Here is an 18,616-nt window from a genome sequence, read left to right on the forward strand (position 1 = left end):
GACTTTTCTTGTTAAGGACCAGGGAGGACCTGGGGACGCACAGGTGACCGCCGGGTGGGCCTCGTGCATCAGTCTGTCAGAGTTTGTTTTCTCAAAATGGAAGAAGGAGATCCAGGCACAAACACAAATCCCTTTCTTGTCAGGCAGATGTCGAGACGTAGCATTAGTTAGGCAGAGGGCAAGGGCACAAGGGTTTGTAAAGGGCAGGACTCCCTTCAAATGGGGAGAACAAACTAGGAACATGGGGTGTGTTGACATTGACTCTAAATACTGAGGAGTTGAAGGATTAGCACGTGTGCAAGTGTGCAGTGAGGCAACCAGGGAAATGCTTGGCTGTGAGCCCAAGTCCAAGACCCTTACACTCAGGAAGTGTATTAACTTTCTGGAATGGGTGTGTTTAGGGACCTCATTAAGGACAGAGTCCTAATGACCACAAAGGCAAAATCATTTCTGATACATAATTTCTTTACTTGAAAAAAAATGTGCACTTTGTGTCCAGAAAAGGAAAACCACCAGCTACAAGATCATCAATAACTCTACAGTCACAAAGCACTAACTGTGAACAAATTATCCTTTCTAGACATTTACTACCATAAATGATGGTGCAAAGGGGAGAGTAGAGCTGATGACCTGAAGGGATCTGTATTGTATTGAAGGTGGCACATTTTTCTCTCTCTTTTAGGGGAAATTACAGTGTTGTCTCCATAGTATATTTCTTTTCCTTGTCTCTCTGTAGTTCCAGTAGTTCGATCTCCAAAGAAAACTTATACAGCTCCATGGCCATTTTCACATCCACTGGGTTGAGGAGACACTGAATGATCTTTCTGCCTTTGCGGACATGTTCACAGCCTTCGGGGATCACCTGAAAGAGAGTAGAGGATGGGTGTGGTTGAGTGGCTTCACTTCAAAAAAAGAAGGAGCAGGATTGAGGAGTGACTCTTGGCAATGACAGGACTATAGCTCAGAGCCAAGACCAAGCCCAGAACTGCCTGGTGAGCAGGAAAACCAGAAAACATCCTGGGTCCCAACATGGTCCTTCCTGGAGGGATATGGATCTGTTCTGAGAGAGCTTCGTAGGGGGCTTCTGTGAGGACAGAGACATCCAGATGTTTCTGAGACCATCCAGAAACGGAACACAGCATATTATATAGTCTAGAAAAAGTCCCAGGTACCTGAGGCCCTCTTCTCCCTAAGGGGCTTCGTTTTTCTTTCTCCTCTAGTAAGAGAGGAAAGCTTGCCACTTCTACTGAACCACAGTGTTCAAAAAAGAAAAAAGTTCCTCTGAAAGACTCAGAACTGGCTGTTGACAACTCAGATCTCACCACTGGGGGCTGGGACAGTGTTTAGAGGGAGGCCCCTATTTTAGGACTGGCTACCACAGGAGCTTTTCTTGAATCATGTCACTTACCCACTCGCACTTGGGCAACTCAGGGTACCAGGTTCTGCTCTCTAAGCATGTGACACTTTGGGGACCAACCAATTCATAGCCAGAGTCACACTGGATGGTGACATTTGAAGATTGAAGATATTGATGCTTAATCACAGACAGCTTTGCATGGGCTATTTCTGGTTTTGGACACAGAGCTACAACGAAAACACAGTTTTAAGCAATATGTAAATCTAAAGAAAAAGACATGACAACAGGTTAGGATTATAAGAATTAACTATCACAGGTGCTGTGAATTGTTTTATCTTTGGTTTAGGTAACAGTAATATTTGTTAGCATTTTGGTTGAGCATTGGCCACACTGATATATCAGACTCAGGCTGAACATTTTATGTGATTCAGCTCTGTGAGGTAAGGACTGTTATCACTCCCATTTTCTGGGAGAAAGTTGAGATACAGACAGGTTAAGAACCTTGCCCAAGGTCTTCATACTTTTTAAGAACATGATAGGATATTTTAAAAAGCATGTGACCCCCAGTCCTCAGCTATCAAAGTAAGTATCCCTTATCTCTCGATCCCAGCAAGACATGAGCTATGAAATGTTCCCTCCTACCGAATGGCCTCTGTGTGTAATGGACTATGGTGGCCAATCATCCCCGGAGTTGCTGATGGCAACATGCTATTAACCTGTGTGCCTGTAAAAGTCAGACATGACCTTTACCTGTCCTGTCCCCACAACACAGCAGGAGCCTGTGAGGCCTTGCATGAGGCTGTGATGGAAGTCTTTACCACTTCGTGATGTTTGCAATTAGCCCATGAGAGCCCACATTCATGCTAGAGCAAGCTTGCATGAAAATTTTGCCACAGGCCATAGATGAAATGGGTCATGTGCAGGATTTTTCTGGAAATATACAGGAAAGTGGGCATAGGGGCTGAATTTTTGTCACTGGGGGAAAGAGGAAGGGAGGTTGATGTTTATGTATTCCCTTTGTACTGTTTGTGTCCTGAACACAGTCACGATTTCAAATAAATCAAATCAAATCAAATCAAATGCTTCCATGCTTTTGTGACCCTTCCACCCACCTGACTGAAAAGGGAACTGGAGTTACCTTTACACTGAGGGGCTTCAGGGGTCCAGTGTGAAGAACGGCAAGAGAGTTTGGCCTCTCCAACCAGAGTGTATCCTTTGTCACATCTATATATCACTTCATTTTGTATGAATGCCCACAATCTTTTCGTTTCTTCATAATATCCGTGGGCAACCTCAGGAGGGAAATCACAGTCTTGACGGTGAGAGATAAAAGTGAGAAAGCGTGAGCTTATCGAATGTAAAAAATAACTCATTCCATAATGTGTGTTTTGTAGGAGGCTCCATTTTGTCCTGTCATCTTCTCTGCTCAGGGGAACACTTAGCCCAACCCAAGACCTGGGCTGCCCTCCTGTAAGCCTAAGGCTGAGGAACCATCCTGGCCCCATCATTAGACCATCTGGTGGTCATCTCATATCTTCAAATGGATAATGGGAATGGCTAAAATTAATACTTTGTTCAACCCCCATGTTGAGTTCTTGGCTTTTGGGGTAAGACCTGTCATATCCAAGAAGTCAAGTAGAAGCCATTGATCTTGCTCATCCCCATCCCCCCTCAAGCAAAGACAGCATATTTCAAAACATATCATATACCAAGGTGGAAGGGGAAATGGGGGAATTGGTGCCACTCTTAAAGAACTGAAGCTGCCTCCCCATTCTATTACTATTTACTTCCCCAGTCTACAAGAGAAGTTAGGATTCTGGGGAATTATAGTCGACTATTCAAAACTCAACAACATTTTTGTTCTCATTTCAGATTTGATATCTTTGCTAGAGTAGATTTTTGTATCTTTGGGGAAATGATGACCACTGGTTTAGCATATGCCTTCTTTCCATCCCTATCTAAAAAGAGGGTCAGAGACAGTTTGCATACACACAGAAGAATCAAATCATGTATTTGTAGTTTCAGCCATCGTGTATGATAACTCCCTTGCCCCTGTCATAATAGAATCTGATGATACTATATTATCTGAACATCCACATTGATCCAGAATAACAATGATATTATATTAATTATACTGAAAGAGCAAGAAGAAACCAGCATGTTGAGATAAATATAGATAGATAGATAGATAATCCATCTGGGTTCCTGGTGCAGACCTCCTAAATCCTTGTAAATTCCTAAATGCCTAGGACACTAAGAACATCTTTTGTTCTATTGAGGCAGTTGCAGTGTAATTGTCCTGCTGCTTTTAACTTAAGATGCAGCAGAACCTCGTACATTGAAAGTGGTTATAATCAGAAAGCATGCAAATGTCAATGGGACCATCATAGCATATACCCTTGAGATCCTGAAGCAAGGCCATGCAATGTGCTGTTTAAGATATAACTCTTGACATGTTGTTTGGTCCTGATAGAAGCTGTGCCTGATACTCGGTCATAAAGTGAGCATGTGCCAAAATCATGATTTTGGTCAATCAGAACCAAGTTATAAGGCCAAGCAGACAACAAATAACTCATTATAAAATGGAAGTCGTCATCTGGGATTGAGCATTTGCAAGGACCAGATGGCACAAGCAGCCCACCCACATAGGAAGCCTAGGTCCTCCTTATGCCCATCCACTGTTGCACAAGTGCCTCTTGAGCTCACACTCATGGCTATGTGGAGTCTCCATTATAACCAACTGACAGAAGAGAGAAAGCCAAGCCTACTCACAGATGTGTATTTTGGGTATGTGTAAGCTAAATGGATGGAAGCTGCTTTAGAGGCTGATCATGGAAAGACAGTGATAAGGAAAAAATCTTAGATGATCTGCTCATTCACTTTGTTGGAAAAAGAAGTGGGCTAAAGATAGATGAAATGAGCCTGGAATGGCCCAGAATGAATGGCTTGTTTGGCAGTGCCCTTAAGGGCAAAGATTGGAAAACTAGGCCCAGGGAGATCTGGGGTAGGTAGAAGTAGGTGACCTGATATATGGGAACGACAGGAAATGCAAAGTTTTTATTTTGCATGTTAACACCAGCAAAGAGCATCCCTAGTAGGGTAGGAATTAAACAATTAAACAATATCTCAGCAACTTAAAGTCAGCCATTTTCTGCCATTGGCCTTTCCAGTGCTGTCACAAGAAGAAGAGGAGCAAAGGGGTGGTATGGATGAAGAAGAAGCATGGGCACAACAACATGGACTGCCACTTACCAAGGCTGTCACTGAATCTTTATACTGCCAGCCACAACGTTAAGTCTTTAATAATAAGTCTTTAATATGATACCATCCCTTGAGATAACTACAAAGCCACTTGGTAGTAAGTTGACTATATTGCATCCCTTCTACCTAGAAGGGACAAGTGTCCCTTTTGACAGAAATACACAAGTGCTCCAGGTTTGAGTTTGCCTTTTCTGTTTGTGGGACTTCGGTCAACACTTTTATCTGAACATTATATTGTTTAATAATTGGAAATGAATTACACTATGTGCAACTAGAAAACCTACTCACAGCAAAAGAGGTGTGGTACTGAGACCATGGCCATAGAATGTACTAGTCACATTACAGACTGCATCATCCCGAACCTGTAAATCTGTTCAGACATTGGATTGACCTGGTAAAGGCACAGTTGAAGTGCCAGTTGAGAGATAATATTTTATAGTGATGAGACTTCACAATATTACTTTAGAAGATCTTCTGGAACACAGCAATGTGAACCCCTTTAGGGCTCCTTCTCACACACAAGGCAAGAAGAAACATCACCGTCCAGCAGGGATAATGTTCTTGACCATCAGTAGACAGGGACATGGAAAAACAGTGGGAGATGTAGGATTTTGTTGAGCACCTAAATGCTCTTGGTGAGGGAGAGGTAGGCATTTCACACTGGGGGAGAGTCTGAAGGAGAACTTAGAGACAACAGAAGGAAGGAAGGAAGTTTGTGGAGGAAAGGAAGCAAGTTTAGAAAGATGGGTTCAAACAGATTTGGGTGGTTCTTGAACTGCAGATTAAGGCATATGAACAGACAGAAGAGAAGACAAGACAATAAACACCAAGAAACAGAAGGCAATAATTGAAAAGGTCAGCTGATCTATTATATTAGATGTGGCCTATTTTTACTGATTCAGAAAAGAAAAGCAGGAAGGTCAAGAGAAAGGGAATAAACAATGAGGAGGAAAAAGAAAGTTGGATTGGGAGGTGGGCAATGATTTTTAACAAATGTATTCACTCCAAAAATCATGCAGGGTGTACAAATTCTTCCTAATTTTAAACCTTCCCTCAGTAATCTCCATCACTTTGGTACACAGAAACATGGAACCAACTGAGGGTTGCTGGAGGGGAGTGGTGTGGGGGGATGAGGTAATTGGGTGATGGGCACTGAGGAGGACACTTGATATAACCAGGACTGGGTGTTACATGCAAGTGATGAATCACTAAATTCTACCCCAAAACTAATAATACACTATGTGTAAATCAACCTGAATGTAGATTTAAAAAAGGTAAAGAAAAAATAACATAAAATTCCATAAGCTCTTACTCTCATCACATGTTGGTGTTTTGGGATACCACGTGCCATCTTCTTGGCATCTAGCTTCAAACTGCTGTTTCTTATAACACTCATAATAAACTACATCTTCATAGAAATAAGCACAGCTATTCACAGAGCTAGTGCGTTGTGAAATGATTTTGCCATTCTCCAGTTCTGGTACTGGGCAACACACCTCTAAAAAATAAAAAGTGAGACAAATGGTTAGTAAAATCACTGCACTGAGACTCTCTTAGATAATAACTCATTTCTGCTTTTCAAAGATTTCACCACTGGGCGGGGGGGGTGGGGGGGGGAGAAGGATACTCTGGGTCTGGTCTCCCCGCCCCTGATTGCTAAAGTCCTCAAACCAAGTCATTACCTCTAACTAAATAATTTCATTAGGAGCCCTCAAACTAAGAAGTTAGATGAAACTTGCATGAAAATGTAGATTTTCAGAAGTACTCTGAAGCAATGACAAAAAGTCTGTCTCCGTATGGTCTCACTGGGATTGGAATCAAATAATGATAGTTTAGAATTGTATATTTTCTTTTTTTTTCTCTATTTTTTAAAAATTTTTTATTTTTTATAAACATATATTTTTATCCCCAGGGGTACATGTCTGTGAATCGCCAGGTTTACACACTTCACAGCACTCACCAAAGCACATACCCTCCCCAATGTCCATAACCCCACCCCCCTTCTCCCAACCCCCCTCCGCCCAGCAACCCTCAGTTTGTTTTGTGAGATTAAGAGTCACTTATGGTATGTCTCCCTCACAATCCCATCTAGTTTCACTTATTCTTCTCCTACCCCCTTAGCCATTTGCGACAACGTGGATGGAACTAGAGCGTATCATGCTTAGTGAAATAAGTCAATGGGTGGTTATGGAAGTCTATCTTAAGGTTTGGATAAAAGCTCCTTTGATAGATGAGATACACGCAGGCATTTTGTGTTGGAGTGATGATGTGAGCAAGGGCTTAGGGGCAGCAGCTCGTTGTTACTAAGGATGAAGAAGAGGTAACCTCCTGAGGTAAACTCGGGATAAGAGTGTATCTTATCCTGAACATGGACCAGAAGTAAGGTGGGCTTTTGAAGGAATGGAAGAGAAGGGGATAAATAGAGAAAAACCTGAAGGAATTGTGACAAGTCTCTATGACTTGGACATAATCTACCCTCCCTGATTCATAAAGGAAGAGGAGCTAATGGAGCTCCGGGAAGACAATGAGAGTATTGCCGTGCAGTTAAGCTTTGGAAGAATAACAGCCATTTCAATTCCCAATGGAGGAGAATCACCCAGGATATTTGATTTTTTTTTAACCTAACATTAAAACTTTACTTCAAATAACTATCATTATGATGTAGAAAACTTCCAAAGTAATAAAAACTTTAGTATTCCCCTTAGAAAAACAACTCTGGGGCACCTGGGTGACTCAGTTGGTTAAGTGACTACCTCAGTCTTAGGTTACGGTCTTGGAGTCCCAGGACTGACTCCTGCTTTGGGCTCCCTGCCCAGCAGGAGGTCTGCTTCTCCATCTAACCCTCCCCCTCTCGTGCTCACTCTCTCTCTCTCTCAAATAAATAAAGAAAGAAAAGAAAAGAAAACCAACTTTGAAGTCACTCTGTGGTATTAAGAGCACTCATAAAGCCTGAAGAGGTTGGGATCATTCTGGGACCCCAAAAATTAATCTTAATGAAGGATTACAAGATGGCCCCTTGGACCTCCGCATTCTCTCTACTTGCCATGGAATCCTTGTATCATCGGAAGTTGGGGAAATAGCCAACATCACAAGAGTAGGATACATAAATCTCCATTGAAAAAGAGCTCTTGGGAAAAAGCTCTGTCGAGTGATTTTGCCATTCTGAGCAAAATGCTCTATGTCAAAGTCTTAGAAAGTCTTTCTTTTACGGAAGAAATCACATCAGCAGATGAATAAGAAATGTTACTTTCATTGGCGTATTTGCACTTATAAATGGAAAGAAGTACTCTTGTCTGCATTCATAATCACACTAACTTAATGGCCTGCAGGTCCTTGCAAACCCTTTCAATGGGACAATTATTCCTTGACTTGCAATATAATACCTTAGACTTAATGTTTTCAGTTTATACATGCTTTGTAATCTTACTCTGATAAATTCACTCATTATTTATAATAATATAAAATTTTGCTTTCCAGATGGCAAAAAATTCTACTCAGTTATTAAAGCAATAGAAAAATCATGAAACCTATGGAAGAATTCTTTGAAAATTGGAAATCATCCATTTAAATATAATACATTAATATAAAGACAAAAAGGATTTTTTGTGACTAGATCAGCTCCTCATAGGTTTGTAATATTCTGATTTCTGAGCCATTATATCCTTTATGGGAAGGACTAAAATGATTTAAATATATTTCCTTTTTTAATGTAAATATATTTCTTAATAAATACCCCGTTGTACTTCTCCAAAATTGTACTGAATTTTCACCATTTGGTTATATTTAACTAAGTCTCTTTTTTTTTAAGATTTTATTTATTTACTTGAGAGAAAGACAGTGAGAGAGAGCATGAACGAGGAGAAGGTCAGAGAGAGAAGCAGACTCCCCATGGAGCTGGGAGTCCGATGCGGGACTCGATCCCGGGACTCCAGGATCATGACCTGAGCCGAAGGCAGTCGTCCAACCAACTGAGCCACCCAGGCATCCCTATTTAACTAATTCTTAACCAGGAATTCTTTCCCATACCTTGGTTTAAACTCTCCCCTCTTCCCTGCCACTTGTGTACTCACCGCCTAAAATGGACGGGCACTGCAGTAGAAACAGGAGCCCAAGGAAGAGCAGTGCAGGGAAAATTCTCTGCACCGTGGGGGACATGGTGGGGCGTCTCAGAGACAGTGCACTGGGACTCTGTGTCCTCAGATGCCCTGAATCAGGCTGAAGAGAGGTTCTAAGTCAGTAATAAATCGAGATCTGAACCAAGGAACTAAGTCTTGGTAATGCCATAGATTCGAGTCACTAAAGGGGAGGGGCGGGGTCTAATGAGGCTCTCCAATTAAGCTCCAAGTCCTGGAAGTATGACATGAACTTGATACGAAAGCTCTCTGGAATTCTGTATTTACAATTATAATCCTCAGAACTTCTCACTGTTGTGGGGGCATTTGTTAGCTTCTTGTCCACATACAGACATCATTTTTCTTTGAGTACTTGAGAAAAAGTAGGAATATGGTACAGTGTGTGTGTGTGTGGCAGTTTCTTCTGAGATCAGAGCACAGTGCTGAGTTATGTTCTCTGCCATGTTCCAGGGATGTCCTGTCTTCATTCACTAGGGTGAGTTCCCAGTAAGAAGGCAGGAATAAAAAAGACATGTAGTTAAATTTTCTTTCCAAACACGTCACAGCCTAACTGGAATAGAGAAAGCATGCAAGTCTATGTTGTGAAAAGACCAAATATAGTCCCAACACAATTATTCTGCCAGTATTTAGTTTTCTTGAGTATCAGTGATGCCAAATTAACTGACTTTGGGATTATACCAATTGGAGAGTAAAGGGAAATTTCCCAGAGGGATGTTTACATCACAGATAGAGTGTGCATGGAAAATTAGATGGTAGAGGGTCAAGCATCCTAAAGGGACAAGGGCTCGTGACAAATTCAAGGATTTCTCAGTGGCAATGGATCAGAGTGAAGGACCTTGAGCCCAGCATTATATTTCTGGCAAAAGCACTAAATTATAAATTGTAGAAGGCATCTTTGTCAATGTCAAGACTTCATTGATTAATAACTATCTGGGCTAAAACTGGTCCCTTAATAACTATCCTGTCTTCCACTCAGATTATTTCTTTTAGTCTCTGCAAAGGGCATAGATAAAGACACCAACCTGACCTTCGTCTTTTCCCTCTTGGACCAGCCATAGATATTTGTTGCTTGAAGATACACTGATATTCACCCATAGAGGATGGTGAATACTGGAAAATGTCTGAAAATGACCCAAACCACACAGCTGAACTCTAGTGACAGCAGTATGAAGCATTTAACAGCCAAACTGCTTAGCTCTCAAAAATAAAGAGGAACATTGCCCAGAAACAAGTGAGCGGATCCCCCTAGAATACTGATGATAACACAATTTCATTTCCTTCCTAGAGAGAAAGGAAAGTAAATGTTCCACATGGTTGTTTCATTTTATCAAGAGGAACTAAAATACAATCTGAGTATGTCAGATAAAAGAGGTCATTTAAATAGTTTAACAGAAGATTTCTTTTCTAAAAAGTCCTTCTGCTTATTGACCATTTTCCTAACTTTTACATAAATCGTTGCATTAAATTTCTTCAAACAAAACTCTAACTCTAATTGCATTTAATTTCCTCAAACAAAACTCTAACATTGGTATTACATTTTACAGATGAGGGAATTAGTTGAGAAAGACTGAGTATACATCCCCAAACATTTCTCATCAGCAGCCATGTCGGATTCTGAGCCCAAATCTGACTCAGATACCAAACTCTTTTCATTAGGTCTTTTAGGGAATGTCATCAAAAAGATGAGACCAACCTTTTGTCTGTACCGTCATTTGCAAATATCTTCTCCCATTCTATGGGTTGCCTCTTTGTTTTGTTGACTGTTTCCTTTGCTGTGCAGAAGCTTTTGATTTTGATGAAGTCCCAAAAGTTCATTTTCGCTTTTGTTTCCTTTGCCTTTGGAGACATATCTTGAAAGAAGTTGCTGTGGCTAATATCAAAGAGATTACTGCCTATGTTCTCCTCTAGGATTCTGATGGATTCCTGTCTCACGTTGAGGTTTTTTATCCATTTTGAGTTTATCTTTGTGTACGGTGTAAGAGAATGGTCAAGTTTCATTCTTCTACATATAGCTGTCCAGTTTTCCCAGCACCATTTATATAAAGAACTCCTCAAGCTCAACACACACAAAACAGACAATCATATCAAAAAATGGTCAGAAGATATGAACAGACACTTCTCCAATGAAGACATACACATGGCTATCAGACACATGAAAAAAATGTTCATCATCACTAGCCCTCAGGGAGATTCAAATTAAAACCACATTGAGATATCACCATACACCAGTTAGAATGGCCAAAATTAGCAAGACAGGAAACAACATGTGTTGGAGGGGATGTGGAGAAAGGGGAACCCTCTTACACTATTGGTGGGAATGCAAGTTGGTGCAGCCTCTTTGGAGAACAGTGTGGACATTCCTCAAGAAATTAAAAATAGAACTTCCCTATGACCCTGCAATTGCACTACTGGGTATTTACCCCAAAGATACAGATGTAGTGAAAAGAAGGGCCATCTGTACCCCAATGTTTATAGCAGCAATGGCCACGGTCGCCAAACTGTGGAAGGAACCAGGATGCCCTTTAATGGATGAATGGATAAGGAAGATGTGGTCCATATACACTATGGAGTATTACACCTCCATCAGAAAGGATGAATACCGGGGCACCTGGGTGGCTCAGTGAGTTAAGGCCTCTGCCTTCGGCTTAGGTCGTGATCCCAGGGTCCTGGGATAGAGCCCCGCATTGGGCTCTCTGCTTGGCAGGGAGCCTGCTTCCTCCTCTCTCTCTCTCTGCCTGCCTCTCTGTCTACTTGTGATCTCTTCTGTCAAATAAATAAATAAAATCCTTAAAAAAAAAAAAAAGAAAGGATAAATACCCAACTTTTGTAACAACATGGATGGGACTGGAAGAGATGATGCTGAGTGAAATAAGTCAAAGAGAGAGAGTCAATTATCATATGGTTTCACTTATTTGTGGAGCATAACAAATAGCATGGAGGACATGGGGAGTTAGAGAGGAGAAGGGAGTTTGGGGAAATTGGAAGGGGAGGTGAACCATGAGAGACTATGGATTCTGAAAAACAATCTGAGGGTTTTGAAGGGGCAGGGGGTAGGAGGTTGGGGTACCAGGTCGTGGGTATTATAGAGGGCACGGATTGCATGGAACACTGTGTGTGGTGCAAAAATAATGAATACTGTTATGCTGAAAATAAATAAAAAATAAATTTAAAAAAAAAAAAGATGAGACCACTAGTTGGCCTGTGAGCTGGACTTGGGCACTCGAAGGCTCCTGACTCCTCCTTTGCCCTTGGAATGTGTGTTCCACGGTCTCTTTCTCACTCCCCAGCCTGCTTCAAGGACATATCTTTGAGACAGTGATGTGGTATTGAGAACCCCTGCACGGTGTTTGTGACTGAGCCCAGCTTAGGCCTCTTTATAGATGGGCAGGTACAGGCATCCATTTGTCTTCTCACTGCCCAAGACAAGCCTCACAGGTAAGTTTCCTTTGCCTATTACACTGGCCACCTACCAACCTGGAGTGGCCTGCCTCCCTCTCTTTTGTCTCTCCCTGCCCTCCAAATAGAGGGGTTGGCTTCAAATTACAGCTGTGAAGCTCCCAGGAGTGTGGCAAACCAACAATGCTAAGCGAATGTCCATTTAATGAGATGGGCCTACAAACGTTTCTTATGCAGGACCCTGAACTCATTATTTAGAACAGCTTGCCTGGAACCTTCTGCTTCTCCTGTGATGGAAAAGGCCCCAGACCAACTCCTCCAACAGGAGACAAAAATCCCTTTCTTCATCGTGTTGTATAGATGTCAATCCCTCCCAAACTGACTGACAGATATAATGCGTCATAATAAAACTCAGTAGCATTTTGATGAAAACGGATAAACTGATTCTAAAATTCAAATGGAATATAAAAGATGGAAAGCCATCTCCAAGATGGAGAAGATAGATGGAGTAGGGATAAGAGGAGGGAACAAAGAAGACATGGCAGCATTTGTTTGAGATAACCAAACAGACCCAAAGTTGACAACTGAGAGTCACGTAACAAGCCCCAAATATACATCATCAATTGGTTTATGACAAACTGCTACAGAGAAATAAGGGAAAGGAAGCTCCTTTTAGTGAAAGGTGTCATATAGTTGGTTATCTGCATGGAAGAAAATGAATCTTGGTTCTTTGCTTCACACCATGACCATTTTGTCATGGTCACGGATATCACTGTGAACGTAAAACCACGAGTCTCCTCAAAGAAAAAAACGGGCAAATATATTTGTGACCTTGGGTCAGGCATAGATTTCTTCTCTTCTTTTCCTCTTTATTTATTTATATATTTCTGGCACAACAGGTTTATTCTCTAAAAGCTATGTAGGCAATAAACAAAGCCAGCATTTACTCTGATCTTAACTTCTGCCCAGTATTATCCATTCCAAAATTGTTTCATGAAGATTTGGTCTCTAAACGTTGTAAATTCCAAAATCGTCATCCTCACCAGAGTCTCTCTTCTTCTGTTGAATTTAACTCTTGCCTTTCAAGAATTCCTACAAAGTTCTGAACCCTGCCCGCCTTGTTGCCCATCTCTTGCCATCTGTATAAGGTTATTCTCTCTTGCTTTCCTTTGTGGGGGCTTTGCAAGTGCCAAGTGGCTGGACTGGTTGGCTCAGCACTTGGTTTGCTTCTGCTTCTGCTGCCTCACCAGGACTGAAAAAATGAAAGGCTGGGCATCATGGAAGTCAGTGGCATAGTTTCCACTTATTACCATGTTTTGATAAGTTTTCAAAGTCACAACCTGATAGAATATTTTCAAATACAAGCAGACATTAAGGAGGAGAATCTCTGTACTATGAAATCCCATTTTACGCGGTAAGGATGATCTCTGGAAAAAAAAATATTCTTTGGTATTGGGGACACTGATTATTCCAGTGGCCCTTCCTTCCAGGCCATCCCACTCCATCCCTAACACAGGACTCTCCCTTTCTTTACAATAGAATCATTATTTGGGCATTTTATCTGTAAAATTAATGTTTAGTGTTTGGCTCCTGCCCTGGGCCAATTTCATTTCCTTCCTGGAGAGAAAGGAAAGTAAATAAATGCACCACATGGTTGCTTCGTTTTATCAAGAGGAACTAAAATAAAATCTGAGTTTGTGTCTATTCCCTGCTGTACCCTTAGCCCCTGGCACACAGCAGACCCTCAAAGAATGCTGATTACTGGGGTCAGAACAACTAAATTCTAGAAAACGATTTGGCTATAACAGTAGTTCAAGCAGCCTAAATTGAGACGCAAGGGGCTAAGCATTCAGCTTTGGATGCCTGCCTGAGCTGGGCCAGCCTCAGGGATGAGCCCACACATTGTCTGGGATGTGCCCTATGCCTGACCATATGGGGGGCCCACTCAGTGGGCTTGGCCACAAGAGTCTCCAAGCAATGGAGAGAGAGAGAAAGTCCACCAGGCAAGGGATAAAGAGAGGAACCAAGGCCCCAGGCCAGATTTCTTAAACACGAAACAAACAAACAAAACCCCAAAACAAAACATTAAACAAAAAACAAAAAAACAAAAAAAACAAACAAAAAACACCCTGCAAAAACAAATTAAAAAACCACTAAACGAAATGAAAGAGATTTCCCTTAAACACTCAAACCATGAATCAAATGAAAAAACTTGATAAATTGCACCCCCCTTAAAATGAGGAATTCATGTTTACCATAGACATCTTACGAAAGTAAAAAAAAAAAAGGCAAACTACCGAGCAAGAAAAAGGGGCACACAATGCATAACTCACAAAGGATGTTTTTTCCAGATTATGTCAAAAACTCTTACAACTAATTAGAACTAGCTAGACCATCCAATAGGAAAAGACTTAAACTAGCATGGCACGTTACAAAAATATCCAGAGTGAATAAGGGTGGGAGGAATGGGGTGGCTGGGTGTTGGACACTGAGGAGGGGATGTGCTGTGGTGAGTGCTGTGAATTGTTTAAGACTGATGATTCACAGACCTGTACCCCCAAAACAAATAATACACCATATGTTAATTAAAAATATAAATAAATGAATATCCAAATGGTCAACAAATTTATGAAAAGCTATTTAACCTCATTAATCATGAGGGTAGTGCAAATTAAAAGCATGATGTGAGGGGCACCTGGGAGGCTCAGTTGGCCAAGCGTCTGCCTTCAGCTCAGGTCATGATTCTGAGGTCCTAGGATTGAGCCCCACATCAGGCATCCTGCTCTGCGGGGAGTCTACATCTCCCTCTTTCTTTGCCTTTACCCCTGTGCCAGGGTCCAGCCTCTCCAGGTTCAGGGGTCCCCAAAGGATGGACGGTGTCACGAGAGGGATGAGAGAGCTGCTCAACAGTTTGACTTTTGCAATCAGGCATCTCCCGTTTATTTGATAAATATGCTTCTTATATAGGCAGTGTCTAGGGTTACATCAGTACAGAAGATTTTTTTACAGTGACTAATGGAATAAAAGGGAACAAACCCAGATTAGTAATGAGTAGTTATATATAGAGGAAGGGTAGCGCTAATCATTGTTCTTAACCTTTAGTAGTACAAAAGGAAAATTTTATATATAAGGCACACTATATTCCGATGTGGCCATAATATAGGCAAGGACTTTGTGGTCTGATTACAAGATATGAGTAGGTCCTTGGGGTCCGGAGAAGGCAGGAATATGATGTTTTTCTTTGAAGTTATCTAGTCTTTGTTGCATGGAGTCCGGAGATAAACTGATGATTTTTCCAGGCTTTTACGTGTGGAGTCATTGCCCTGCAGTTTTTATGCCACCAAGTGTCTAGCCCAGGATAGTGGGTCAGGGGTATCTAGTCTAAGGGAGAGATATCAGGTCAGCAGAGATGGCAGGAGCTGTGCAAACAGGCAATAACCCTGAGAGGCTTGGCTATCTATCAGGGCCTCAGCGGCCCCCAACATCCCTGCTCATGCTCTTTCTCTCTCTCAAATAAATAAATAAATAATTTTTAGAACCTAGAGACCACCTCTACGATGGAGCTTGCACTTTTCTCCGTCCTTGCCATCAGCTTCTTCTCGTCTTGCATCCCAGCTTCCCGGCCTTGGAAGGGGGATCCTTCTTCATCCTTGTCTCAGTCCCCCAAATCTTGGCATTGCAAAGGTTGAACCACGGAGACCGGAAGTGCGCGCAGTAGCACAGGGTCCCCGGGAACCAACATCGGAAGTAGCTTTGCTGCAAGATTCCGTCGGCTGCGCTATGGCGGCGATACCCCCAGACTCCTGGCAGCCACCCAACGTATACTTGGAGACCAGCAAGGGGATCATTGTGCTGGAGTTGTACTGGAAGCATGCTCCGAAGACCTGTAAAAATTTTGCTGAGTTGGCATGTCGAGGTTACTACAATGGCACAAAGTTCCACAGGATCATCAAAGACTTCATGATCCAGGGAGGTGACCCAACAGGAACAGGTCGAGGTGGTGCATCTATCTATGGCAAACAGTTTGAGGATGAACTTCACCCAGACTTGAAATTCACGGGGGCTGGAATCCTCGCCATGGCCAACGCAGGGCCAGACACCAACGGCAACCAGTTTTTCGTGACGCTTGCCCCTACCCAGTGGCTTGATGGCAAGCACACCATTTTTGGCCGTGTCTGCCAAGGTATAGGAATGGTGAATCGAGTAGGAATGGTGGAAACAAACTCCCAGGACCGCCCTGTGGACGACGTGAAGATCGTTAAGGCGTACCCTTCTGGGTAGGCTTGCTGCTCTCGAGGGCACGCCTGGATCTTCCGGGATGGCCCCAGTGAACCAGCTTCTGGATGACCTAGAGTGACATGTACTTAAACTTCATTTTGGCCTGGGGTCTTGGGTGAGTTAGAGCTGGAAGTATATTTTAAGAGGATGCTGCTTTTCTCTTTCCCCAGTGCCTAGGTTTGACAGAGGGTTTGCAGAAATGCTCATAAGTGATCACTTACAGTGAACCCCTCGTTGCAGATGAGCATATACTGCTCCTCCTTGGGCGTGTCTGTGCTGATGCACTTGGGACAAGAGGAAACCGACTCTGTCATTCCATAGTGCCGAACCAAACTTCTTCCTGCAGGGATTTCTATTCTGGCCTACACCGCAGGCTTTGGTGGCTGACAGCCACAGAATTCAAAACCAAGTAGTGTCTATCAGCCTTCTTAACTCTGTGCACACCCTATTTCAGTCTCCTACATTTGTTCTTCCGGGAATGTATGCATCTCTATATATATTTTCCCTCTCAAAACCAGAACGTCAACACTGCTGTTTCTGACACTGAGACATCCCACACAAAGCCACATTGAATTTTTGCCAAATGAAAAATGCATCTAACAATCAAGTTTCTAAGAAGGTGTCAAGTGGGGAATGATAATGTGTAATAATCAAGAAAGGAATTTATTAAAAGGCAGCAGAAACATTGACCATTTTTCCCCAGGAAGGAGTAGAAGTCTGTAGCAAGCTTAAGGACAGACTATGAATTCTCTTTAAAAAGCAGTATTGTCATAAAGGGGAGGCCCCACTGAAGTTTTTTTAACCTAAGACTAGAGAAACTAGAGAAGGATTTTTTATAAGTTTTTTAAGTCTTTCTGATTTTTTTTTTTTTAACGAGTTGGGAGAGTGGTAAGAGAAAGGAAGTGAATGTCTATGGAATACATAGAAACTTCCAAAATAAAATGCCACTGATGGTTGACGTTGCCAAAAAAAAAAAAAAAAAATTAAATTATTTTATTTATTTATTTGGTAGAGATCGCAAGTAGGCAGAGAGACAGGCAGAGAGAGGGGGCAAGCAGACTCCCTGCTGAGCAGAGAGCCCAATGCAGGGCTCGATCCCAGGACCCTGGGATCATGACCTGAGCTGAAGGCACAGGCTTTAACCCACTGAGCCACCCAGGCGCCCCATAATAAAATAAAATTTTAAAAAATATATTTTTAAAAGCACTATGTGATACCACTGCACACCCAACAGAATTTCTCAAATAAATAAATCATAGCAAGAATTGTAAAGAACTTGCATGTTCTGTACAGTTAGGATGGGACAATATCATGCAGCACAACCACAGTGGAAAACTGCTGAACAGACCCATATGTCCTTCTTATGATCCAGCAATTCTATTCTTGGGTTTTTGTTCATCAAAACGAGATGTGCTCAGGGACACCTGGCTGGCTAGGTCTGTAGAGCATGCAACTCTTGATCCCAGGGTTGTGAGTTCAAGCCCCATGTTGGGTGTAGAGATTACTTAACAATAAAATCATTTAAAAAAATAGACATGCTTAGCAAAAGACATGTGCAAAAATGTTCATAGCCAAAAACAAATAGAAAATAACACAATGTTTTTTAACAGTAGAGTGGGTAAGCAAATTGTGGTAGATTCTTACAACGGTGGAATATTTAGAAATTAAAATGAATGAATGTCAACTGTAGACAACGTGGACAAATTGCACAAATATTATGGTTAGCAAAAAAAAAAATTAAAAAGACATGGAAGTAAGAATGCATCATGTAAGATTCCATTTCAATAAAGTCATATAATTTAAAACCAATCCATGTTGTTAAAAGTGAGGATAGTGGAATTCTTCGCAGTGGGAGAGCGGTTGTTTAGTAACTAGTTGGGAGGGGACAGCCAAGGGCTTTGGCAAATTTGACAATGTTCTTTCCCCACGCACCCCCATCTAGTTTCTGATTACAGAAGTATGCTTACTTTAAGAATTTGATGACTTTTGTGCCCTCTTCTGTAAAGAAAAGCTAGGAGGTTTTAGATATGTTGGAATGTGGAGTAAAGTCATCCAGGCAAAGATAACAGTATAAACACATTTTGAATTTCCTGACCTATGTTCTTTCAAGGTACAAAAAACAACAAACAAACAAGCAAACAAACAAAAAACCAAGGAAGTTAATTGCAGGCATTCGCATACCTTTTTACAT

General features: G+C 41.8%; 2 protein-coding genes across 3 annotated transcripts in view; one reads left to right on the forward strand and one right to left on the reverse strand.

The window, feature by feature from the left end:
* Window positions 1-447: 447 nt before the first annotated feature.
* The window catches only part of LOC131814842 (C4b-binding protein alpha chain-like), a 56,679-nt gene continuing 38,510 nt past the window's right edge, over window positions 448-18,616 (reverse strand). The window contains exons 9-12 of one of the 2 annotated variants that reach the window (XM_059146228.1): window positions 5,931-6,116; window positions 2,496-2,669; window positions 1,409-1,584; window positions 448-862 (exon numbers count right to left, since the gene is read on the reverse strand). In XM_059146228.1, the coding sequence (XP_059002211.1) occupies window positions 689-862; window positions 1,409-1,584; window positions 2,496-2,669; window positions 5,931-6,116 (710 nt within the window). In that variant the 3' untranslated portion in view covers window positions 448-688. The remainder of the gene's footprint in view (window positions 863-1,408; window positions 1,585-2,495; window positions 2,670-5,930; window positions 6,117-18,616) is intronic. The other variant, XM_059146227.1, reaches the window with a different exon arrangement.
* Window positions 15,871-16,524, forward strand: LOC131814843 (peptidyl-prolyl cis-trans isomerase-like 1). The gene has a single exon (XM_059146229.1). The coding sequence runs from the start codon at window positions 15,928-15,930 to the stop codon at window positions 16,426-16,428; it is 501 nt and encodes a 166-aa protein (XP_059002212.1). The 5' UTR covers window positions 15,871-15,927; the 3' UTR covers window positions 16,429-16,524.

Source organism: Mustela lutreola, chromosome 14 (assembly GCF_030435805.1).
Source record: "Mustela lutreola isolate mMusLut2 chromosome 14, mMusLut2.pri, whole genome shotgun sequence".
Taxonomy (NCBI): Eukaryota; Metazoa; Chordata; class Mammalia; order Carnivora; family Mustelidae; genus Mustela; species Mustela lutreola.

Excerpts from the sequence above, each read along its gene's own strand:
- LOC131814843 (XM_059146229.1), top strand. The coding sequence starts at position 15,928 with ATGGCGGCGATACCCCCAGACTCCTGGCAGCCACCCAACGTATACTTG.